Below are 26,145 nucleotides of genomic sequence, written 5' to 3' on the forward strand. Positions count from 1 at the left end.
ATAGCGTTGTGAGTAAAATATCTCCGACCTATGTAACTCGAGTAGATGACTCTATTTGCAGTAATACTTTTACACACAATTTGGTAATGCCATTATAGTGTTACGTGGGAGATGAGCAGTTACTGAGATGGATCCACAACACCTTTGTTCCTTGTACATTTCTTCATGTAATCCATATACAGGGCAGAATGCAGCTGACTGTTATTTGTAGGACTAGGGAAGCTGCAGCGTCTTAGTGATCCTTCGTGATGTCCCAACTTGTACTATATGGCTGGTGTCACACTTGCGGCCAATAGCTGTGGGTTCATATAAATGTGAAGTGTGTAGGATCTACATTTTGGTACACTAGCTACATGCAGCATCTAACGTTCCTGAACTCTACATGCAGAAATAAAAGGACATAGGGGAGAAAGAACACCCCCTCCCCCCCCATGTGGTCTCCACGCTAGACTATAGATTAGTTACAATTACAACTCTTACTTGCAGCAAGTCATATATAACCAAGAATGCTACTTGGTTTGGATTGAAAGAATGGACAGAAAAATATTTTTATGACTGTACTGGGAGAAGGGGTTTTGTTAGCTCCACCTGTTCACAAAAACCACATGATTTGGCTTTTAAGACACACAATGTATTTCAAACGTACATAAAATAAAATAATGCTAGTGCTTTTACTGTGAATTAAAACATGTAAAACTTGCCTTGTCTATTTTTCAAGTAAATACATATTCAGAATAAAACAATGTAACCATATCTCTATATTTATAACACTATAGTGTCAAAGTCAGAAAAATATCTCTATGCACACTACCATATTTGCACCTCACACAGGTCCGTGCTGCGCATGCGTACGCTCTCCCGTACGTGCGCATACTCAGTCGCGGGCACCCGCAGGCGCATGGTATGCGTATTTACGGTAGAGTTTATGCGATCGTAGCGTGCGACTCAATCATTACATATTTTCACTATATAATGTATTTTGTAGATCATGGTCCCTTTGATAGATTCTGAAAGTTTGGTTAATATAGAATGTTCATGAACAGAGAAATCCCTCTTTGTTTGATACGAAGGGTCAGACAGGAGTAATACAGTGGTGTTTAGTATCCATCGGAAGAATATTTAATTAGAAATATTCCGGTGTTGGTTTGGAGCGGATTAATCGCTCGTGCGAATAGTTATGGACATAAGAAGTTTATGTCCATTTACTATTATTTGTTCTTACTTAGTCATGCGGCGGGAAACCCAGTATCCCACCCACCTGGACAGTTGGAAACAGTCACAGCCCACCTGTATGAATCAACCTATGACCTTTTGTTATAATGCGAAGCCGAATTCCTGTGTCCAATGAACAATGAGATTGTAGGGACCATTGAATTGTATTGTGTGTGGAGCATAAATAAGACAAGCCTGTGGCATCCAGGACTCACTTCTCTTCAAACGGTTCTCATTGCTGATAATCGGGAGCTGGATGTCCAGAGGCGCTTGCGATCGTTTCCCCTTGTGCGTAAGTTTTCTCCGCAATCATATTGTCTTGATGTTATTGTAAGCCATCTCTCTCCCCTCTTTCTCCCTTATTTTCCCTTGATTGTATTGTATTGTATTGCATTGTATATCCTGTGTAGTTATCTGGTTAGTTAGTCTATGTTATATTGTAGTGTATGATTTGTTCTGTGATTCTTTTGCAAGTATAATAGTCATAATACATATAATAGGTTTTGGACCCTAAGCCCAGGTATCTGTGTATTTCTTATAGTGTTAAGTATTCCCTGAGCGTCGGTGACGCCCAAGCAGCTTTGTAGTTAATCAGGTTACACCAGGTTGCATTTACACTCTAACACCACACTAAGGTTTACTGTATATTTCGCTGTTAATGGTATAGATATAAAGGTTTAACGTTGTAAGCGTCTGCACCGCTGGTGATCTCCTCGTGGTCCCGAGCGTCCGCTACGCTATAGCGAATCATTACGTTAGTAGGCAGCCACTAGCGTGCCTGCCTGTGATCTCTGGGCCGTAAGCGAACGTGACGCTTGAGCGTCTCGACTACGGTTGAGCGATCGTTACGCAACTTGCGTACCCTTACGGTACTTCTTACGTAGATAGCGTACAGTGTTCTTAGACCTCTTAAAGTGTTTTATATACGATAAATATTTAGCTTTATCAATTGGGGGCCGTCCAGTCCTTCACATATCTGCACTAGGTAATATCAGCAGACATTATCCATCAGCAAAGGGCGGGAGGTTGTATCCCTCGTAGTGCTGACGGGATAAGCGTCTGCTTCGCTTAGGTAAAGGGTGCTGAAGGAATCCGGGAACCGGAGGTAAGAGCAAAACGCTAGTGTCTTTTAAAACTGTTTATTTTTCTGTCTTGCGTACACACGCACACACACATATATATCTGCATTTCTTTTTCATTTATGTATTTTCGTATATCACTCTCCTGTCTGCCAGTTTTATAGTTGATAAAAGTGCTTAAAGAGACTTGCCGTTATTTCATAGTTTAAGAATAGAGGTAATATAGTTAAAGTATAGACAAACACACAGTTTTTGCCTGGGAGATAAGGCGAAGTCAGTGTGTTGTGTGGTAGATGATCAAGGATCAATCTACATTGATAAAAGTATAAATTGTGTTACGGTGGATCTTTGCTTTGCGTACACGTGTCTCTAACAAAGACTTGCGTACACAATCCAAAGGCCGACGCACGCAGCGTATATTACGCAACGGAGCGTCTGTGTACGCCCACGTAACTCAAACCACAAGTTGATTTTAACAGGCGATAAATAGCGCAACGCGATAAATAGCGCAACGCGGTAAATAGCGCAACGCGGTAAATAGCGCAAGGCGATAAATAGCACAAATTGATTTCAGTTTTCCAAAACTTAGTTTAAATACCTTACTTTACTGTAATACCTCTGGGGAGAGCTATCAGACTACGGGAAATGATTTTTCTGATCAGAAAACTATAAGAATGATAGTGGGTTGAAAACGGTATGAGTGTATTGAATCCCGCTTTGTGGACTTTGTGGTCTATGTGATAAAACGGTATTAAATCCCGCTTTGTGGACTTTGTGATCTGTGTGATCTATGAGCACGGCCTGAAGTGAAAACGTGCAACAGAGTGTGATAAAGTTTTCGTTGTATTACGCTCTGGCTGTTTTGGAGCACAGTAGGGAGACTCCAATGATCCTACCATTTATGGGCAACAAGTGTCTATAAGTGGTACGATTGGACCGCACGGTTGTATGTGTGACCAATAACGCAACGTGATATGAGGTCGTATATCCATGCGTAAATCTTGCCCTCATACGTGTTGTAGGGAGCACATGCAAGCGTGATTTGTGTAAAGAAAAAGGAAGGGAATTTTCTCAGGAAAATCTCTAAAGATAGGGCCTGCAACGGCTACACGTGTCTGCTAGAAGGCGGACCGGAGATACCCGGAGCAGAAGAAGTTCAGTGGAAGAGCTTTAAGGATTTCCAACGTAAATTTCTGTGTTTGGTGCATTTTAGGAAGTTTTTTCTGTGTAAGGTCCACAATGGCAGCCAAGTGCACAACACAGAGACGTTCAGCAGTCAGGATTCAGACTCCAGAGGCTTGCAGACCCCGAGGGTCTGCTCGGTTAGTAATGTGGGGGAAATATGGTCCCCACACTGAGACCTTTTGTGATGAATGGACACGAATGACTGCGGGGGATAAGGCACCATTTCCCGGGATAGGTAGTTTTGACTCAGAGGTGTTGCATAATTTAAGGAGAAGGATATGTCTCATTAAATCAGCAAAGAGACGAATCAAGCATTATGATTGTTTACAGTTATGGCAACAGGAGGGTGAAATGCAAAGAAATGTAACTCACATACCTAACTTTCATCTTGAGAGGAGAGACATGGCAATGGAGGGGATTGTGGTTGCGGAGAAAAGCACAAGGGTGAACAATAAAAACGCTCTTAGCAACTGTAGTATAGATGATAAGAATAAGTGTAATAAATGTAACAATGCTAATTGTAATACTGTTGAATGTACAACTATTAACCCATGCAAGTCGCACCCCATGTTAAACTTCCCTCAGGAACACCAACAAGAAAGTGAACCCAGAACGATGTCGGCACCTCTTCCAGAAGCCATCACACAAGACATCCAGGTGGACGCGACCCAATCGGTAAAGACTGTAAACAAACCCCCTAATGGAGGGTCAGGTGAGGTCGTGTCCACAGGTACGTATGGTATTATACATCACACACAAACAAATGTACCTCATATTGTAGAATCAATTCAGAATGACGTTACTGGACTTAATCCTGTCAGGGTAATTGCAGTACCAAATGGGAAAACTGACTCTTCAGGAGTCACCCCCGTCAGGAACATCGCCATGTACTGCCCTTTTTCCCGAACAGAATTAAGAACAATTCTGTCTGAATTTCCTGATCCCAGGAAAGACTTAGTTGCTTGTCAAAGATACATTAGAGTGCTAGGACACACTGCAGAGCCAAATAACAAAGATTGGAGGACAGTTTTGAGGGCATGTTTACCCCCCGATGTTGATTCATTGAAATTTATCACTGATTGTAAGCTAGATGAGGAAGTGCCACTAACAGACGAGTATAACCAAGATAATGTAAAAAGAATTAATCTACAGTTGAAAGAATATTTTCCTACAGTAGTAAAGTGGAATAAAATCTTTACAATAAAACAAAAAGAAGGTGAATCCGCATCAGAGTATTTTCACCGGGCTCTGCAGGATATGGCTAGGTACACGGGTATAGATGACATTGACACTAATGTACACCACAGAGAGGTAGCTGTGTCTGTATTAATGAACAACTTAAAAGACACACTAAAAATTAGGGTACAAACCTCGATACCTCATTGGAGAGGTATCTCGGTCGCTGCATTAAGAGAGTCCGCTATCGAGCATGACCGAAATATCCAAAGAACCAGGGAAGCGCAGGGAGAGCGGTTAATGGCACTGAACATCCAAGCACTAGAGGAGGCATCAAGTCGACCGGAACCCCAGGCCCCTAGCACATGGAGAAAGCCAAGGATTTGTTATCATTGTAGAAGAGAAGGGCATTATGCCAGCAACTGTAATAACCCACATAAAGTTAGACCCCCTAGACCAAGAAATGAGCAAAGTTATAACACACAAAATTATAATCAGGGATCATATAGGAAAAATTTTGGCCCACACCCATAATGTGCAGTCAGGAAAGGTGATTATTAGGACTGATGGTAAGCCTGAGGTAACGGTTAATAAATTGGGAGGTCATTCACTAAAGACACAGGAATGACCGGGTGAAAAGTTGTAAATGTATCTGTGAAATGTTTCTTTTTCTATCCCCATCTCTGACGATTATTGGTAAGAATTCAAACATTGCATATCCGCTTGGTCCTTGCAGAAGTCTACCAAACCCCAGCATGACCTATCCGCCACAATGTATTCTGGCCAGATACAGACAGTGGAATATGGAGGTGCTGGTGGGGAGGGACTGCTCAAGGAAACCATTAGACACGTAGATATGACAGCCTGATAAATCTGACAATGTTTTCTTAATGCTGACCATGTTTTAAAATATTTGAAAAAAAAAAAAAAAATGTTTAATTTCTCTTTTCCTATTGGTGTTTATTGTTGAGTTATGTAATATGTATATATGCACATGAATTGTTCTCTATCTCTTTTGTTTTTTTTTGTTTTCTCTCTCTTCTCACTCATGTTTTCATGGTTTAAAGATGGTATGTCACCCCTCAGTTGGACCAATGGTAATGCCAGATTTTTGCTCCTTACAGAAAGATCGCTGGTTAGGAAGGAATATTGCATCACCAGAATGTTCATTTGGAAGACTGAAGAGACAGCACCTTTTGAGAGGACAGCAGAACAAGAAGAACAACAAGACGAGAGAACTTATTATCGTAACAAGTTCTCTCCCCCACAAACTGTTTTCTTATACCCCCATTACAAATTTCTTCTTTTCTCCTCCTATAAGATGGATTTGTCCCAAGAGACTGTGATATGGATTTTCATGTTGACCCTGATGTTGACCAGAGCAGTCTGTTTCGGTGAGAGTACCAGTGAGGTCGAGAAAGGATCCAGAAAGGTTCTGATGACTGAGACGGAGGTGTAAATTTCCAATAGCAACCCAATCACCAAGCAAAGGCGAGTACCGGACACGATCTAACAACCTTGTTATTTGTAAACATTTTGAAGGATTGTTAGCTGAAAAGAAAACTGTATCTGTAGGCTCTGTAACAATGTCATTGAGGATGGGTGCATTAAGAAATGCCAATCCAGTTTTAATATCCATATGGACCGGCATCCATTGAGTGACTATCACTCCTTAGTGGGTAATGTGTTAAACAAAACAGATTGTTGGGTATGCTCTCAAGTACCTCAAGGTCATAGCAAATCAGGACTAGTACCATTTCCTTTAACGTTAGGGGAGGTACTTGAGTTAAGTGGTGGGAGACCGGTGGACAGGAGGTTTAATATCTCCAGCCCTCCTAGTTTGAAGCTCCACCAATACCATGTGGATAGGTCCCTATTATGTTTTAACATCTCCAATCCCCGAAAGCCGGGAAATTGGGAAGTGTCATGGAGTAATCAGACCATGACCTTTTCGCATAGAGCAGATAGAATGCCTACAGATACAGAGCTCATACGCCACATAGCCGATAGTGGAAAATATTTCCGATATAGGTATACCCTAGGAAGTAGGATTACGAGAGTTGGAGAGGTATCACTAGGATACAGTGCACAGATCGTACAAACTGATAGGTGTACTAAACAGATGGGAGAATTCACATGGAAAATGTGTAACATGGTAATGACATACTCCGTCCCATATGTTCTCCCCGATGATGCATATTTCATATGCGGGAGAAAGGCGTATAAAGTGGCTTGCCCCAAACTTTGAAGGATTGTGTTATATTGGAAAAGTACTACCTGAGGTAATGAGTTTAAGGAGTGAGGAAACTGTAATTAACCTGGACTTGATTTATGACCCAAATGTAGAAACAATGATGGGATGAAAATGCGATTTCTACGGTCCGTTTCTTTCACCTGTTTTTCCGTTTCCTCCAAGGTAAAAAGACCCACTTGGACGAGGAATTTGATGAGCCGATATACAGACAACAGAGAGATTAAAGAAGAAGTTTGACAACCTGATACACAGATTTTTGATGAACTATGCCATGGATCCCCAGTTTCCCTAGAAATTTTAAAATTACGCTAGCCCAACACTTTTGTAAATCTATGGACATTGACAGCTTTTGCTCGCACCTTATGGGCAAAAGCACAAAGAAGACTGCATTCAACAGACACCAAACAAGACCTCAATCGACGACTGTACATTTACCTGACATAGAATACCACCGCATTTACCGTAATTATGTCTTTTCTTCATTTCTACAACCCTCAGGTAATGACACACATAGTCGATAGGGAATACAGGCACAGATATCAGCAATCACATATCTCCCCCATTCATGTATCATCAACTAAAATGTGCTCCCCCATTTTGTTACAACCAAAGCCAAAAAGAGCTCGGTAAAGTTTGACAGCCCATCCACAGACCCGTACCACGGGATAAGAAGGAATTCACATGTATACTTCGCAATACCTCGAAGCTTGATTTAAAACACGTACGGCACGATGATACATGACCCCCAAGCACGGATTCATACACACATGCTTCTGCTATCTCACTAGGTCATACCCTTTTCCTACCATCTCCTCTCCTCCCTTACCCAACCATGTAAATGTATTAACCCCTAACATATATTTTTCTCCTTTTGAAATGTTTTCAGGAAGTGGCAGTTATTGTTGACTGCCAAAGGGTGGACTGTCAAAGTCAGAAAAATATCTCTATGCACACTACCATATTTGCACCTCACACAGGTCTGTGCTGCGCATGCGTACGCTCTCCCGTACGTGCGCATACTCACAGTCGCGGGCACCCGCAGGCGCATGGTATGCGTATTTACGGTAGAGCTTATGCGATCGTAGCGTGCGACTCAATCATTACATATTTTCACTATATAATGTATTTTGTAGATCATGGTCCCTTTGATAGATTCTGAAAGTTTGGTTAATATAGAATGTTCATGAACAGAGAAATCCCTCTTTGTTTGATACGAAGGGTCAGACAGGAGTAATACAGTGGTGTTTAGTATCCATCGGAAGAATATTTAATTAGAAATATTCCGGTGTTGGTTTGGAGCGGATTAATCGCTCGTGCGAATAGTTATGGACATAAGAAGTTTATGTCCATTTACTATTATTTGTTCTTACTTAGTCATGCGGCGGGAAACCCAGTATCCCACCCACCTGGACAGTTGGAAACAGTCACAGCCCACCTGTATGAATCAACCTATGACCTTTTGTTATAATGCGAAGCCGAATTCCTGTGTCCAATGAACAATGAGATTGTAGGGACCATTGAATTGTATTGTGTGTGGAGCATAAATAAGACAAGCCTGTGGCATCCAGGACTCACTTCTCTTCAAACGGTTCTCATTGCTGATAATCGGGAGCTGGATGTCCAGAGGCGCTTGCGATCGTTTCCCCTTGTGCGTAAGTTTTCTCCGCAATCATATTGTCTTGATGTTATTGTAAGCCATCTCTCTCTCCCCTCTTTCTCCCTTATTTTCCCTTGATTGTATTGTATTGTATTGCATTGTATATCCTGTGTAGTTATCTGGTTAGTTAGTCTAAGTTATATTGTAGTGTATGATTTGTTCTGTGATTCTTTTGCAAGTATAATAGTCATAATACATATAATAGGTTTTGGACCCTAAGCCCAGGTATCTGTGTATTTCTTATAGTGTTAAGTATTCCCTGAGCGTCGGTGACGCCCAAGCAGCTTTGTAGTTAATCAGGTTACACCAGGTTGCATTTACACTCTAACACCACACTAAGGTTTACTGTATATTTCGCTGTTAATGGTATAGATATAAAGGTTTAACGTTGTAAGCGTCTGCACCGCTGGTGATCTCCTCGTGGTCCCGAGCGTCCGCTACGCTATAGCGAATCATTACGTTAGTAGGCAGCCACTAGCGTGCCTGCCTGTGATCTCTGGGCCGTAAGCGAACGTGACGCTTGAGCGTCTCGACTACGGTTGAGCGATCGTTACGCAACTTGCGTACCCTTACGGTACTTCTTACGTAGATAGCGTACAGTGTTCTTAGACCTCTTAAAGTGTTTTATATACGTTAAATATTTAGCTTTATCAATAGATAAGATGTATCTCTTTTATATTCTACAACAGTTAAGGGGGGTACATACCTAGAGATGTGTGTTGAGCAATCTGTCACAGACCACTCAGCACACATCTCCCTCGCTCAGCACAGCGCAATGTGTGATGAGCGGGTGGAGGGACACGGGGGGGCGCTCACTTCACACAGCGCTGAAGTGAGCGTCCTGCTAGCACAGTGATGGCTAACCTTGACACTCCAGCTGTTGTTGAACTACACATCCCAGCATGCCCTGCATCAGATTTTAGCAAGGCCAAATAGCAAAACTGTAGCAGGGCATGCTGGGATATGTAGTTCAAAAACAGCTGGAGTGTCAAGGTTAGCCATCACTGTGCTAGCTTGAGCCTGCATGCTCTAGCACCGGTGATAGCGATGCGTGGCTCTATCGCTGTGGGGCATACACATGAGAGATCCCTGCTTAACTTCTAAGCAATCTAGTCAGATTGCTTAGATTTTAAGCACGGATCTCTCCGTGTGTACCCCCCTATAGCTGAATAAGAAATATCTTGGATCTTTTTTGTTACTTGTGAAATCTGATATCGTCACACTGCGCATATGCACCCAGCTGGAGCCATGGGGGAGGTGAGCAGGGCAGCGTCTGAACGTCCTGAGGACACTCAACGCTGCCCGGCATAGAAAAAAACTATGACTTTAACAAAGTCATCTCAGTGCTGAGCAACAGTAGTGAGTTGTGGCCAATAATAGGATATGACAAAGGATGTGATGGTCAGACTACAGCTGGGTACCAGTGAAGGGGGGGGTGTACAGCCCTGTACTTCCTTTATGAGAGTGTACACTTCTGTCCCAAAGGAACACAAAATGGGTCATTCCCAAAAAACTTGGAAAATAGTATCTTCCAAACTCTGCTGGCGCTTATGTCACTTGGTAAAGTCTATTCAAAAGTTTAATGAGCATTTCCATATGGTACACTTTGACAATGGAGAGATGGAAAGATTATCACTGTTTGGGAGTAAACGTACGTTGCTGATCTTTTTCTCATTGTGACTGGATTAGGGATTTGTCGAGCAGGTCAGGAGGAGACATAAACACTCAAATGTTTATAAATGGTTACATTTCTATTTTTAGCTACAGTAGTCTGAGAATGCCTGGCCTCTGTGTAGCGGAAAGCTGTTCTTTCTAAATACTATATTTCTTTCTCCCTTCAGCGGAATTGGTCACTAAACTGTATGAGGCAGCTGTAAGGAAAGTCCCAAGCAGTGAAGAGTACCATTCTCATCTCTTTATGGCTTATGCCAGAGTGGGGGAATACAAGAAAATGCAGCAGGTATGGGAATTGTTATACTAGAGATACCGTAATCTGGGAATGGGGCTTCTGAGAGCAAGTTCTAAATCATCTTTACATCAGCATGTACATGACAGAGCTGCAGTAATGCACTTGAATTTGCCTATCTCTCTGATGCTGATTCGGTGGCTTCCCCAATGTTCTCCAGGCTCCAGTGACTGTCTCCGCAGTCCTTCTAATGCAGGCTGTTTTCCATATTGAACACCACTAGAACTACGCTGAAACCAGTCAACCTTATTACTGTATCATAGGGGACATTTCAATGTTTCTGCTGTTTGGGGGAGGCTAGATGCTATTTAACCATAACTTAAATTTTTTATGCAATTTTGTAATTATTATTTTCTCTAACGTCCTAGTGGATGCTGGGGACTCCGAAAGGACCATGGGGAATAGCGGCTCCGCAGGAGACTGGGCACAAAGTAAAAGCTTTAGGACTAGCTGGTGTGCACTGGCTCCTCCCCCTATGACCCTCCTCCAAGCCTCAGTTAAGATTTTGTGCCCGAACGAGAAGGGTGCAATCTAGGTGGCTCTCCTGAGCTGCTTAGAGTAAAAGTTTAAATAGGTTTTTTATTTTCAGTGAGACCTGCTGGCAACAGGCTCACTGCATCGAGGGACTAAGGGGAGAAGAAGCGAACTCACCTGCGTGCAGAGTGGATTGGGCTTCTTAGGCTACTGGACATTAGCTCCAGAGGGACGATCACAGGCCCAGCCATGGATGGGTCCCGGAGCCGCGCCGCCGGCCCCCTTACAGATGCTGAAGCAAGAAGAGGTCCATAAATCGGCGGCAGAAGACTTTCCTGTCTTCATAAGGTAGCGCACAGCACTGCAGCTGTGCGCCATTGCTCTCAGCACACTTCACACTTCGGTCACTGAGGGTGCAGGGCGCTGGGGGGGGGCGCCCTGGGAAGCAATGAATTTACCTTATTTGGCAAAAAATACATCACATATAGCTCCTGGGCTATATGGATGTATTTAACCCCTGCCAGTTTTCCAGAAAAAAGCGGGAGAAGAGCCCGCCGTGAAGGGGGCGGGGCCTATCTCCTCAGCACACAGCGCCATTTTTCCCACACAGCTCCGCTGGTAGGAAGGCTCCCAGAATCTCCCCTGCATCCTGCAACTACAGAAACAGGGTAAAAAAGAGAGGGGGGCACTTATTTGGCAAAATAACAGATATAAGCAGCTATAAGGGATAGACACTTATTGTAAGGTTGTCCCTATACATATATAGCGCTCTGGTGTGTGCTGGCAAACTCTCCCTCTGTCTCCCCAAGGGGCTAAGTGGGTCCTGTCCTCTATCAGAGCATTCCCTGTGTGTGTGCTGGGTGTCGGTACGTGTGTGTCGACATGTATGAGGAGGAAAATGATGTGGAGGCGGAGCAATTGCCTATAATGGTGATGTCACCCCCTAGGGAGTCGACACCTGAATGGATGGCCGTAATTAAGGAATTACGTGACAGTGTCGGCACGTTACAGAAAACTGTTGACGACATGAGACAGCCGGCAGCTCAGTTAGTGCCTGTCCAGGCGTCTCAAACACCGTCAGGGGCTATTAAACGCCCGTTACCTCAGTGGGTCGACACGGACCCAGACACAGACACTGACTCCAGTGTCGACGGTGAAGAAACAAACGTATTTTCCAGTAGGGCCACACGTTACATGATCACGGCAATGAAGGAGGTTTTGCACATCTCTGATACTGCAAGTACCACAAAAAGGGGTTTTATGTGGGGTGTGAAAAAACTACCCGTAGTTTTTCCTGAATCAGATGAATTGAATGAAGTGTGAGATGAAGCGTGGGTTACCCCCGACAAAAAACTGCTAATTTCTAAAATATTATTGGCACTATATCCCTTCCCACCAGAGGTTAGGGCTCGTTGGGAAACACCCCCTAGAGTGGATAAGGCGCTCACACGCTTATCAAAACAAGTGGCGTTACCGTATCCAGAAACGGCCGCCCTTAAGGAGCCAGCAGATAGGAGGCTGGAAAATATCCTTAAAAGTATATACACACATACTGGTGTTATACTGCGACCAGCAATCGCCTCAGCCTGGATGTGCAGTGCTGGGGTGGCTTGGTCGGATTCCCTGACTGAAAATATTGATACCCTGGACAGGGACAATATATTATTGACTATAGAGCATTTAAAGGATGCATTCCTATGTATGCGAGATGCACAGAGAGACATTTGCACTCTGGCATCAAGAGTAAGTGCGATGTCCATTTCTGCCAGAAGAGGATTATGGACGCGACAGTGGTCAGGGGATGCGGATTCCAAACGGCATATGGAAGTATTGCCGTATAAAGGGGAGGAGTTATTTGGGGGCGGTCTATCGGACCTGGTGGCCACGGCAACGGCTGGGAAATCCACCTTTTTACACCAAGTCACCTCGCAGCAGAAAAAGATACCGTCTTTTCAGGCTCAGTCCTTTCGTCCCCATAAGGGCAAGCGGGCAAAAGGCCACTCATATCTGCCCCGGGGCAGAGGAAGGGGAAAAAGACTGCAACAGACAGCTTCTTCCCACGAACAGAAGCCTTCCCCCGCTTCTGCCAAGTCCTCAGCATGACGCTGGGGCCTTACAAGCGGACTCAGGCACGGTGGGGGCCCGTCTCAAGAATTTCAGCGCGCAGTGGGCTCACTCGCAAGTGGACCCCTGGATCCTGCAGGTAGTATCTCAGGGGTACAAATTGGAATTCGAGACGTCTCCCCCTCGCCGGTTCCTGAAGTCTGCTTTACCAACGTCTACCCCCGACAGGGAGGCGGTATTGGAAGCCATTCACAAGCTGTATTCCCAGCAAGTGATAATCAAGGTACCCCTCCTACAACAGGGAAAGGGGTATTACTCCACGCTGTTTGTGGTACCGAAGCCGGACGGCTCGGTGAGACCCATTTTAAATCTGAAAGCCTTGAACACTTACATAAAAAGGTTCAAGTTCAAGATGGAGTCACTCAGAGCAGTGATAGCGAACCTGGAAGAAGGGGACTACATGGTGTCTCTGGACATCAAGGATGCTTACCTCCATGTCCCAATTTGCCCTTCTCACCAAGGGTACCTCAGGTTTGTGGTACAGAACTGTCACTATCAGTTTCAGACGCTGCCGTTTGGATTGTCCACGGCACCCCGGGTCTTTACCAAGGTAATGGCCGAAATGATGATTCTTCTTCGAAGAAAAGGCGTCTTAATTATCCCTTACTTGGACGATCTCCTGATAAGGGCACGGTCCAGAGAACAGTTAGAGGTCGGAGTAGCACTATCTCAAATAGTACTACGACAGCACGGATGGATTCTAAATATTCCAAAATCGCAGCTGATTCCGACGACACGTCTGCTGTTCCTAGGGATGATTCTGGACACAGTACAGAAAAAGGTGTTTCTCCCGGAAGAGAAAGCCAGGGAGTTATCCGACCTAGTCAGGAAACTCCTAAGACCAGGCCAGGTGTCAGTGCATCAGTGCACAAGGGTCCTGGGAAAGATGGTGGCTTCTTACGAAGCGATTCCATTCGGCAGATTCCACGCAAGAACTTTTCAGTTGGATCTGCTAGACAAATGGTCCGGATCGCATCTTCAAATGCATCAGCGGATAACCCTGTCTCCAAGGACAAGGGTGTCTCTCCTGTGGTGGTTACAGAGTGCTCATCTCCTAGAGGGCCGCAGATTCGGCATTCAGGATTGGGTCCTGGTGACCACGGATGCCAGCCTGAGAGGCTGGGGAGCAGTCACACAGGGAAAAAATTTCCAGGGCTTGTGGTCAAGCATGGAAACGTCACTTCACATAAATATCCTGGAACTAAGGGCCATTTACAATGCCCTAAGTCAGGCAAGGCCTCTGCTTCAGGGTCAGCCTGTATTGATCCAGTCGGACAACATCACGGCAGTCGCCCACGTAAACAGACAGGGCGGCACAAGAAGCAGGAGGGCAATGACGGAAGTGGCAAGGATTTTTCGCTGGGCGGAAAATCATGTGATAGCACTGTCAGCAGTGTTCATTCCGGGAGTGGACAACTGGGAAGCAGACTTCCTCAGCAGACACGATCTTCACCCGGGGGAGTGGGGACTTCACCCAGAAGTCTTCCACATGATTGTAAACCGTTGGGAAAAACCAAAGGTGGACATGATGGCGTCTCGCCTCAACAAAAAACTGGACAGATATTGCTCCAGGTCAAGGGACCCTCAGGCAATAGCTGTGGACGCTCTGGTAACACCGTGGGTGTACCGGTCAGTGTATGTGTTCCCTCCTCTTCCTCTCATACCAAAAGTACTGAGAATCATAAGAAGGAGAGGAGTAAAGACTATACTCGTGGCTCCGGATTGGCCAAGAAGGACTTGGTACCCGGAAATTCAAGAGATGCTCACGGAAGACCCGTGGCCTCTACCTCTAAGACAGGACCTGCTCCAGCAGGGACCATGTCTGTTCCAAGACTTACCGCGGCTGCGTTTGACGGCATGGCGGTTGAACGCCGGATCCTGAAGGAAAAAGGCATTCCGGATGAAGTCATCCCTACCCTGATCAAAGCCAGGAAGGATGTAACCGTACAACATTATCACCGTATTTGGCGTAAATATGTTGCGTGGTGCGAGGCCAGGAAGGCCCCTACGGAGGAATTTCAACTGGGTCGATTCCTGCATTTCCTGCAAACAGGACTGTCTATGGGCCTCAAATTAGGGTCCATTAAGGTTCAAATTTCGGCCCTGTCGATATTCTTCCAAAAAGAACTAGCTTCTGTTCCTGAAGTTCAGACGTTTGTCAAGGGAGTACTGCATATACAGCCTCCTTTTGTGCCTCCAGTGGCACCTTGGGATCTCAATGTAGTGTTGGGATTCCTAAAATCACATTGGTTTGAACCACTCACCACTGTGGACTTGAAATATCTCACATGGAAAGTGGTAATGCTGTTAGCCCTGGCTTCAGCCAGGCGTGTATCAGAATTGGCGGCTTTATCCTATAAAAGCCCTTACCTAATTTTTCATACGGACAGGGCAGAATTGAGGACTCGTCCTCAATTTCTCCCTAAGGTGGTTTCAGCATTTCACTTAAACCAACCTATTGTGGTGCCTGCGGCTACTAGGGACTTGGAGGATTCCAAGTTGCTGGACGTAGTCAGGGCCCTGAAAATATGTTTCCAGGACGGCTGGAGTCAGAAAATCTGACTCGCTGTTTATCCTGTATGCCCCCAACAAGCTGGGTGCTCCTGCTTCTAAGCAGACGATTGCTCGTTGGATTTGTAGTACAATTCAGCTTGCACATTCTGTGGCAGGCCTGCCACAGGCAAAATCTGTAAAAGCCCATTTCACACGGAAAGTGGGCTCTTCTTGGGCGGCTGCCCGAGGGGTCTCGGCTTTACAACTTTGCCGAGCAGCTACTTGGTCAGGGGCAAACACGTTTGCTAAATTCTACAAATTTGATACCCTGGCTGAGGAGGACCTGGAGTTCTCTCATTCGGTGCTGCAGAGTCATCCGCACTCTCCCGCCCGTTTGGGAGCTTTGGTATAATCCCCATGGTCCTTTCGGAGTCCCCAGCATCCACTAGGACGTTAGAGAAAATAAGAATTTACTTACCGATAATTCTATTTCTCATAGTCCGTAGTGGATGCTGGGCGCCCATCCCAAGTGCGGATTGTCTGCATTACTTGTACATAGTTATTGTTACAAAAATCGGGTTATTGTTGTTGTGAGCCATCTTTTCAGAGGCTCCTTCTGTTATCATGCTGTTAACTGGGTTCAGATCACAAGTTGTACGGTGTGATTGGTGTGGCTGGTATGAGTCTTACCCGGGATTCAAAATCCTTCCTTATTGTGTACGCTCGTCCGGGCACAGTATCCTAACTGAGGCTTGGAGGAGGGTCATAGGGGGAGGAGCCAGTGCACACCAGCTAGTCCTAAAGCTTTTACTTTATGCCCAGTCTCCTGCGGAGCCGCTATTCCCCATGGTCCTTTCGGAGTCCCCAGCATCCACTACGGACTATGAGAAATAGAATTATCGGTAAGTAAATTCTTATTATTTTCTTTTTTACTTTTTTGGTTTGGTTTACAGTTTTCCTGTGATTTTATAAGCTCAAGTTCATTAGAACTTTGTACATATCCAATAATCCAGAAATGTTTTTAAATGTATTGATAGTACAATACATCTAAGGTAAAAAGAAAAAAAAATACTTTGATATGCTTTTTACCATGTGAATTACTGATTTTTATTTTTAATTGCACACCCGCCCCTTCTCCACCTTTCTCCAAATGAACCTCACACTTGTTGAAACTCATTTCTACCTGGTCCTTTTCTCCACATTTTCTTTAAATACAGCCACATATTCTGTAACAGAACGCTGTTGTGAATTAGACTTTTATTCATATGGCTCAGCCAAAATAGAACTAATAATAAGTTAAATCTTGTTGATTACTTGTTTTAACCATTGCAGAACCATATAGTTGACACCATTTTATGGTAAGATTGATATATTATCTCTTGTGTTTCAGGCTGGAATGGCACTATACAAAATTGTTCCAAAAAATCCGTATTATTTCTGGTCTGTGATGAGTTTGATCATGCAGGTGAGAAATTAATATAACTAATATGTAGTTTTGGTTAGGGTCTGTGTTACGGACAGCATATCAATTTAAACAGCTACTTAAAAGGTTTTATGAATTGTAGTAATGATAGTTTCTCTTACGTCCTAGAGGATGCTGGGGACTCCGTAAGGACCATGGGGTATAGACGGGCTCCGCAGGAGACATGGGCTCTCTAAAGAACTTTTAGTGTGGGTGTGCACTGGCTGCTCCCTCTATGCCCCTCCTCCAGACCTCAGTTAGATTCTGTGCCCATTGGAGAATGGGTGCACTTCAGGGGAGCTCTACTGAGTTTCTCTGATAAAATTATTTTGTTAGGTTTTTTATTTTCAGGGAGCACTGCTGGCAACAGGCTCCCTGCATCGTGGGACTGAGGAGAGAGAAGCAGACCTACTTAGATGATAGGCTCTGCTTCTTAGGCTACTGGACACCATTAGCTCCAGAGGGATCGGAACGCAGGTCTCCCCCTGCCGTTCGTCTCAGAGCCGCGCCGCCGTCCTCCTCGCAGAGCCGGAAGATAGAAGCCGGGTGAGTATAAGAAGAAAGAAGACTTCTAAGGCGGCAGAAGACTTCAGATCTTCACTGGCGCGCCATTGCTCCCACACGTTACACACACTGACAGGCACTGATGGGTGCAGGGCGCAGGGGGGGGCGCCCTGGGCAGCAATATAAACTTCTGTTTTGGCATTTTTCACATGTGGGCTGCGGAGTCAGTAGATATGTACATCCCCCGCCATTAATTGTAATTTTGAGCGGGACCGAAGCCCGCCACTGGAGGGGGCGGAGCTTGGTCTCTCAGCACTAACCAGCGCCATTTTCTCCACAGTGATCTGAAGAGAAGCTGGCTCCCCGAACTCTCCCCTGCAGATCGGTTACACAGGGCTGAAAGAGAGGTGGGGGGGGGGCACATTTAGGCGCAGCGAGTGTATTACACTGTTAATATATATAAAAGCGCTATATTTGGGAATTGTTTCCAGTGTCAATTGGCGCTGGGTGTGTGCTGGCATACTCTCTCTCTGTCTCTCCAAAGGGCCATGTTGGGGAACTGTCCCCTTATAGATATATCCCTGTGTGTGTGTACGGGTGTCGGTACGCGTGTGTCGGCATGTCTGAAGCGGAAGGCTCATCCAAGGAGGAGGTGGAGCAGATGATTGTGGTGTCTCCGTCGGCAAGGTGATTGGTATGATATGTGGAATATTTTAAATGCTAATGTGACCTTATTACATAAGAGAATGGACAAAGCTGAGTCCAGGGAAACAGCAGGGAGTCAATCCGCGGATTTGACTGGGTCACAGGGCCCGTCAGGGTCTCAAAAGCGTCCCCTATCACAAATGGCAGACACTGATACCGACACGGATTCTGACTCCAGTGTCGACTATGATGAGGCAAGGTTACACCCTAAGGTGGCCAAAAGTATTCATTATTTGATTATGGCAATAAAAGATGTTTTGCATATCACGGATGACCCCTCTGTCCCTGACACAAGGGTACACATGTTTAAGGGAAAGAAACCTGAGGTAACGTTTCCCCCATCTCATGAACTGAACTAATTATTTGAAAAAGCTTGGGAAACTCCAGACAAAAAAACTGCAGATTCCCAAGAGGATTCTTATGGCATATCCTTTCCCTGCAAAGGACAGGATACGGTGGGAATCCTCACCCAGGGTGGACAAGGTGTTAACACGTCTGTCCAAGAAGGTTGCACTACCGTCTCCAGACACCGCGGACCTTAAGGATCCTGCGGATCGTAGACAGGAAACGACCTTAAAGTCTATGCACATACTGGTGTTTTACTCAGACCGGCAATAGCATCGGCATGGGTTTGTAGCGCTGTTGCAGCATGGACAGATACCTTGTTGGCTGACATGGATACCCTGGACAAGGATACCATTGTACTGACTTTAGGTCACATTAAAGACGCAGTCTTATATATGAGAGACACTCAAAGAGACGTGGGGCTGCTTGGGTCCAGAGCCAACGCCATGGCAGTTTCGGCAAGACGAGCTCTGTGGACCCGCCAATGGTCGGGTGATGCCGACTCAAACAAGCATATGGAGGTTTTACCTTACAAGGGTGAAGTTTTGTTTGGGGATGGTCTTGCGGACCTGGTTTCCACAGCTACCGCGGGTAAATCTACTTTTTTGCCTTTTGTTCCCCCACAGCAAAAGAAAACCCCACAATATCAGATGCAGTCCTTTCGGTCGCATAAGTCCAGAAGAGGTCGGGGCTTCTCTTTCCTCGCCAGAGGTAAGGGTAGAGGTAAGAGAACACCTGCTTCAGCTAGTTCCCAGGAGCAGAAGTCCTCCCTGGCTTCTGCTAAATCCACCGCATGACGCTGGGGCTCCACGGAGGGAGTCCGCGCCGGTGGGGGCACGTCTTCGACTCTTCAGCCAGGTCTGGGTTCTATCAGACAAGGATCCTTGGGCGTTGGAAATTGTATCCCAAGGTTACAAACTGGAGTTCGAAGAGGTGCCCCCTCGCCGATTTTTCAAGTCGGCCTTGCCGACCTCTTCCCCGGAGAGGGAAGTGGTATTAGATGCAATTCAAAAGCTGTGTCAACAGCAAGTGATTGTCAAGGTCCCCCTAGGCCAACAAGGAAAAGGGTACTATTCAACACTGTTTGTGGTCCCGAAACCAGATGGTTCGGTCAGACCCATTTTGAATCTAAAATCCCTGAACCTATACTTGAAAAAGTTCAAATTCAAGATGGAATCACTCCGGGCTGTGATATCCAGTCTGGAAGCAGGGGATTTTATGGTGTCGCTGGACGTGAAGGATGCCTACCTTCATGTCCCCATATTTCCTCTTCATCAGGAATACCTGCGTTTCGCGGTACAGGACTGTCATTACCATTTTCAGACGTTGCCGTTTGGGCTTTCCACGGCCCCGAGAATTTTCACCAAAGTAATGGCGGAAATGATGGTGCTCCTGCGCAAGCAGGGTGTCACAATTATCCCGTACTTGGACGGTCTCCTGATAAAGGTGAGATCAAGAGATCAATTGCTGAAAAGCGTGTCGTTCTCCCTGAGAGTGTTACATCAACACGGTTGGATTCTCAATCTGCCAAAGTCACAGTTGATTCCAACGACTCGAATATCTTTCCTAGGCATGATCCTAGACACGGAACAGAAGAGGGTTTTTCTACCAATAGAAAAAGCCCAGGACCTCCAGAACATGGTCAGGGACCTGCTAAAAACAAAGAGTGTCTGTTCATCAATGCACTCGAGTTCTAGGAAAAATGGTGGCAGCCTACAAGGCCATCCCCTTCGGCAGGTTCCATGCAAGGACGTTTCAGTGGGACCTTCTGGACAAATGGTCGGGGTCCCATCTACACCTACATCAAAAGATAAGCCTGTCCCCCAGGGCCAGGGTGTCTCTCCTGTGGTGGCTGCAGAGTGCTCACCTTCTAGAGGGTCGCAGGTTCGGCATTCAAGACTGGGTTCTGGTGACCACGGACGCGAGCCTCCAAGGATGGGGAGCAGTCACAAAAGGAAGAAATGTTCTATGGTCAAGCCAGGAGGCTTGTCTACACATCAACGTGCTGGAATTGAGGACCATATACAATTGCCTACGACAAGCAGAGTATCTTCTTCGCGACCTACCGGTTCTGATTCAATCAGACAACGTCACAGCTGTGGCTCATGTAAACCGCCAAGGCGGGACAAGGAGCAGAGCGGCAATGGCGGAAGCCACAAGAATTCTGAGCTGGGCGGAAAATCACGTAAGTGTTCTGTCAGCAGTCTTCATACCAGAAGTGGACAAATGGGAAGCAGACTTCCTCAGCAGACACTATCTCCATTCAGGAGAGTGGGGACTTCATCAAGAGGTCTTTGCAGAGATAGCAAGTCTTTGGGGACTTCCTCAAATAGACATGATGGCGTCACGCCTCAACAAAAAGCTTCGGAGGTATTGTGCCAGGTCAAGGGACCCTCAGGCAGTAGCGGTAGACGCCCTGGTGACACCATTGGTGTTTCAGTCGGTCTATGTGTTCCCTCCTCTACCTCTCATCTCAAAAGTGTTGAGAATCATAAGACGAAACAGAGTACAAGCAATACTCGTGGTTTCAGATTGGCCTCGAAGGGCCTGGTATTCGGATCTTCAGGAAATGCTCACAGGAGATCCGTGGCCTCTTCCTCTCAGGGAAGACCTGCTGCAGCAGGGGCCTTGCATGTTCCAAGACTTACCGCGGTTGCGTTTGACGGCATGGCGGTTGAGCACAGAATCCTAGCTGAGAGAGGTATTCCGGAGGAAGTTATTCCTACTCTGATAATGTCTAGGAAGGAAGTAACGGCGAAACATTATCACCGTATCTGGAGGAAGCAAGTATCTTGTTGTGAAACCAAACATGCTCCTACGGAAGATTTCCATCTGGGCCGTTTTCTCCACTTCCTACAGACAGGAGTGGATATGGGCCTGAAATTAGGCTCCATTAAGGTACAGATTTCGGCCCTATCTATATTTTTTAGAAGGAATTGGCTTCTCTCCCAGAAGTCCAAACTTTCGTAAAGGGAGTTCTGCACATCCAGCCTCCTTTTGTGCCTCCTGTGACACCATGGGACCTTAACGTGGTGTTGCAGTTCCTTAAATCACACTGGTTTGAACCTCTTTAAACCTCTTTAAACGGTGGAATTAAAATTTCTCACTTGGAAAGTGGTCCTGTTGCTGGCCTTGGCATCTGCAAGGCGGGTGTCAGAGTTGGCGGCTTTGTCTCACAAGAGCCCCTACTTGATTTTTCATGTGGATAGAGCAGAGTTGAGGACTCGTCCTCAATTTTTGCCTAAGGTGGTTTTTTCTTTTCATATGAACCAACCTGTTGTGGTGCCTGTGGCTACGAGGGAATTGGAGGACTCCAAGTCCCTTGATGTAGTCAGGGCCTTAAAAATTTACGTAGCCAGGACGGCTAGGGTTAGGAAAACAGAGGCTCTGTTTGTCCTGTATGCAGCCAACAAGGTTAGCGCGCCTGCTTCTAAGCAGACTATTGCTCGCTGGATCTGTAACACGATCCAGCAGGCTCATTCTACGGCTGGATTGCTGGTACCAAATTCAGTAAAGGCCCATTCCACTAGGCTGCCCGAGGCGTATCGGCATTACAGTTGTGCCGAGCAGCTACTTGGTCGGGTTCAAACACTTTTGCAAAATTCTACAAGTTTGATACCCTGGCTGAGGAGGACCTCGCGTTTGCTCAATCGGTGCTGCAGAGTCATCCGCGCACTCCCGCCCGGTTTGGAGCTTTGGTATAAACCCCATGGTCCTCACGGAGTCCCCAGCATCCTCTAGGACGTAAGAGAAAATAAGATTTTAAACCTACCGGTCCGTAGAGGATGCTGGGCGCCCGTCCCAGTGCGGACTAAATCTGCAAGACTTGTATATAGTTGTTGCTTACATTAAGGGTTATGTTACAGTTAAGATCGGTCGTTGACTGATACTGTTTTTTGTTCATACTGTTAACTGGTTGCGTATATTCCAGGTTATACGGTGTGTTTGGTGTGGGTTGGTATGAATCGTGCCCTTAGATTAAGAAAATCCTTTCCTCATATTGTCCATCTCCTCTGGGCACAGTTTCTCTAACTGAGGTCTGGAGGAGGGGCATAGAGGGAGCAGCCAGTGCACACCCATACTAAAAGTTCTTTAGAGTGCCCATGTCTCCTGCGGAGCCCGTCTATACCCCATGGTCCTTACGGAGTCCCCAGCATCCTCTACGGACTAGGAGAAAAAGATTTACCGGTAGGTTTAAAATCTTATTTTTTCTAACTTAAACTCCTTTCACATAGCAAAAATAACCCGGTATTGACCCGGTATATTGCCGGGTCGATACGGGTCACTGTGTGATGTGAAAGGGCCCATGGAGAATTCCCGGGTCGCCTGACCCGGTATTTCAACTCGGGTAATAAGGGTTATTCCCGGGTTGAATACTGGGTCAGTGGCAGTGTGAATTGGTTGCCAGGTCGATGCGACCCAGTACCCATTGTTGCCTTATAGGTAATTGTCTGCACTTAGTATAATATTAGGGCAATGGATATTGTCTGAATCAAAATATAATTCATTATAAATAGGCGATGTTACCATAGTGGACAGTATACTGGATATATATAGTAAGGAATAGATATGAAATAAGTTTGAATGTATGAGGTAATGTTTAGCTGATTTAAGAGATTAGGTTTGTGTATGTGTTTATATAGATATACTGTATATTTGTGTTTTACAGCAAGATGGTAAAAAATAGTGTAGGGAACAGGTTTATTCTGCTCTAGTCATAAATAAGGCCAGAGAGGTTACAGTAAGATCAAGAGTCATTGTAGAGAAAAGGTATTAGGCCATAAATGATAATAGGTATGTGACAGAGCTCTGTTGGTCATTGGAATTCACAGGTGTGCTTACAGTAGATCAGAATCTACTGGTTTGTCTATTGTCCAGTGAAGGTTAAAAGCTAGGGAGTATAAATTAACTACTATGAAAAGAGATCACATCCATTGATAAAACATTGTGTAACCGACCCCAGGAAAACTTGTCAATACAACAGAACTTTGGATGAAAAGACATTCCAGATTTTACAATACTATACTTGCTTAAGGCAGTGTGGACACCACACTTTTATGACACCATGCCTCCGTGAACAGGACACGACAGCCCAGTTCAATGTTTGTTTTATTACACCTTGGAATCTGACAAACCTATAATTACCTATTCCATTGGAAACTATGAGAATATGATAGTTTGAATTGGTAAAATATGAGATAAAAGGACCAGACTTGTAGTTAGGAGTTAGAAGGAAGAGGGAGAGGGAGAAGAAGAAGGAGAAGGAAGGAAGTCAGTCAGGAGGAGAAGTCATGGAGAACATGCAGAAGGAATGATTCTTGGGATGGCAATCTTTAACTTGCAAGTATAAATATGATAATAATTGAAACTGTTTGTGAAACTTATGTCATGTTGTTTTATGTTATGTAACGAAGGAAACATAGCATAGCTTAATATAATTATAATTAGTATATATATCACTACTGTGTATATCTTATTCTGTACGATTTGATCTGCCTGTAAATAAAGAATCATATAAAAAGAGCGGTAATATTCAAGCTTGAACTCTCTTTAAGGAATCTTAACTTAATAACTTCATAAGTCATATGTATAAGGACTGCATATATGTATCAGCCAATTAGTTTGTAAGCCTGACATAATATATTTGCAGATATATATGATAAATGCATATTAATTGAAATATATCCATATATTAAATACCATATATGATATATTAAATATTAATATTCATAAATATGATTCCATAAAGCAATATTGGCGACCACGAATTGGACTTGTTATTACTGAATCTGATTATCTGATCTATAATATTTATGAGGAGTAGCAGATGCTATAAGCTGGCTACCAAATCTGCAGAATCACGGTGGGGATGTATCTATGAAAATTTATTACCATTGTGTAATGTCAATTTTGTATTCTGTATAACCTAGGATAAATGTGTTAGTGCAATATACGTTATTTTAACTAACATAATATCTATTAGGAAGCAGCACCAAAGGCTATAAGCCTGCTGGCAAAATACAAGATCACAGTGGAATAGGTTACAAATGAGAATAAAGAATTTAAAGGCCTAGAATAGAAAATGTGCACAGTGGAAAAGAGTATTTCCAAATAAATGTATAAATGTACCAGGTATTAGAGTTTAACCTTAAGACACCGGTCAATCTTAAGGAGAGGATACCTTCAGTACTAAAAACAAAGAATATATAAATTTAGCATTGAAATGTTAAAAATGCAAAAGTTTTCTGTAGCATTTAGAAAAATGCGCAGAACTGCGGCTCTAGAAGCCAAACAGAAATGTAAAGAAGAATCAGGTTCACGTCTTCGTAAGGCGTGCCTGACCATTAATGCAAAAATGCATTCGTTATTTAAGTCCCTTAAACAGAAAAATAAACAGAAAAAGTTTGGGGCAGAAGCGAAAAGCCTGACAGTTTGTAATCAAATTGTCAAGATCTCTGATGAAGAGATAACATCCAGCAAGCAAGCTGAGATAGAAACACCAAACAGGAATAGTGTTGAGGTATGTGAAACTCTGTACACAGAGTCTACAGGAGTCAGAAATGACTTAATCAGTCAAGATCCTAAAATTAAGGAAAGTTACATGTTGCAGGACTGCATCAATGTGCAGCGCATGGAGTCTGCTATGGTCACACAGACCACCAGCAGAACAGCCTCTGTGGTAAAGGAAGAAAGTAGCAATGTGCCGGATGTGTCTATCATCAGACAGCACATTAATGTAAAGGAGGTAGCAGCAATAGGAGATGTCCCCTATACTGTGTCTAGTAAGGGGGAAGATCATTGTAACTCAGATTATGAGTATTCTGCTGAATACACTCTCAGAGTTCCCAATGTAAATGAAGAATTTGTTATGCCCTTAGGCAAAGGTGAATTGTCAGCAGATTTAAACACTGATAGCAGCAGTACAGTGCACACAGGGGTGGGGAAGTTCCCCATGGTGAAAACTCCCATGGCAACCAGAGTTGCAAACCTTGAAATGTATTCACCTGGAAACATGTTTAAAGGGAAAATCCATGAAATTAATTCAGGAATGCATGTTTACAAACAAAGTTCCCAAACTTATGTAACCCCCACAGAGCACTCAGAGACTTCTAGTGATGGTGCAAATGTTTGCATGCTCTCAGAGAGACCACATGCAGAGTGTCATTCTGCAAACCACACACCAATTAACAATGACAAAAAGGATCACCAGGATGAAAATGTTTTTATGCCCTGGTGCCATAACCATTTTATTACAGGTGTGGAAAGACAGAAAGCCCTGGGACCTGCAATACATATTTGGCAAAGTTTAACAAGTTTCTCTCCCCACAAAAGTAGGTTTTTTCAGAAGCTCCAAGATTCTTCCAAACTAAGGAGCCACACCAAGCAGCAAACGCTATGGTTAAAGACAGTCTGGGACCAGGCTGCATCACAAGGGAGTATGGTCACAAGTGAATACGGTAGTATCATTCCTTTACTTGTTAGATCCAATGAAGCCATTGTTTGCTTTGA

General features: G+C 44.6%; 1 protein-coding gene across 2 annotated transcripts in view; it reads left to right on the forward strand.

The window, feature by feature from the left end:
- The window catches only part of NAA25 (N-alpha-acetyltransferase 25, NatB auxiliary subunit), a 335,868-nt gene that overhangs the window by 68,424 nt on the left and 241,299 nt on the right, over positions 1–26,145 (forward strand). For both annotated transcript variants that reach the window (XM_063964363.1, XM_063964364.1), the window contains exons 4-5: positions 10,405–10,523; positions 17,011–17,085. In XM_063964363.1, the coding sequence (XP_063820433.1) occupies positions 10,405–10,523; positions 17,011–17,085 (194 nt within the window). The remainder of the gene's footprint in view (positions 1–10,404; positions 10,524–17,010; positions 17,086–26,145) is intronic.

The sequence above is a fragment of the Pseudophryne corroboree genome, chromosome 1 (genome assembly GCF_028390025.1).
Source record: "Pseudophryne corroboree isolate aPseCor3 chromosome 1, aPseCor3.hap2, whole genome shotgun sequence".
In the NCBI taxonomy this organism is placed as follows: Eukaryota; Metazoa; Chordata; class Amphibia; order Anura; family Myobatrachidae; genus Pseudophryne; species Pseudophryne corroboree.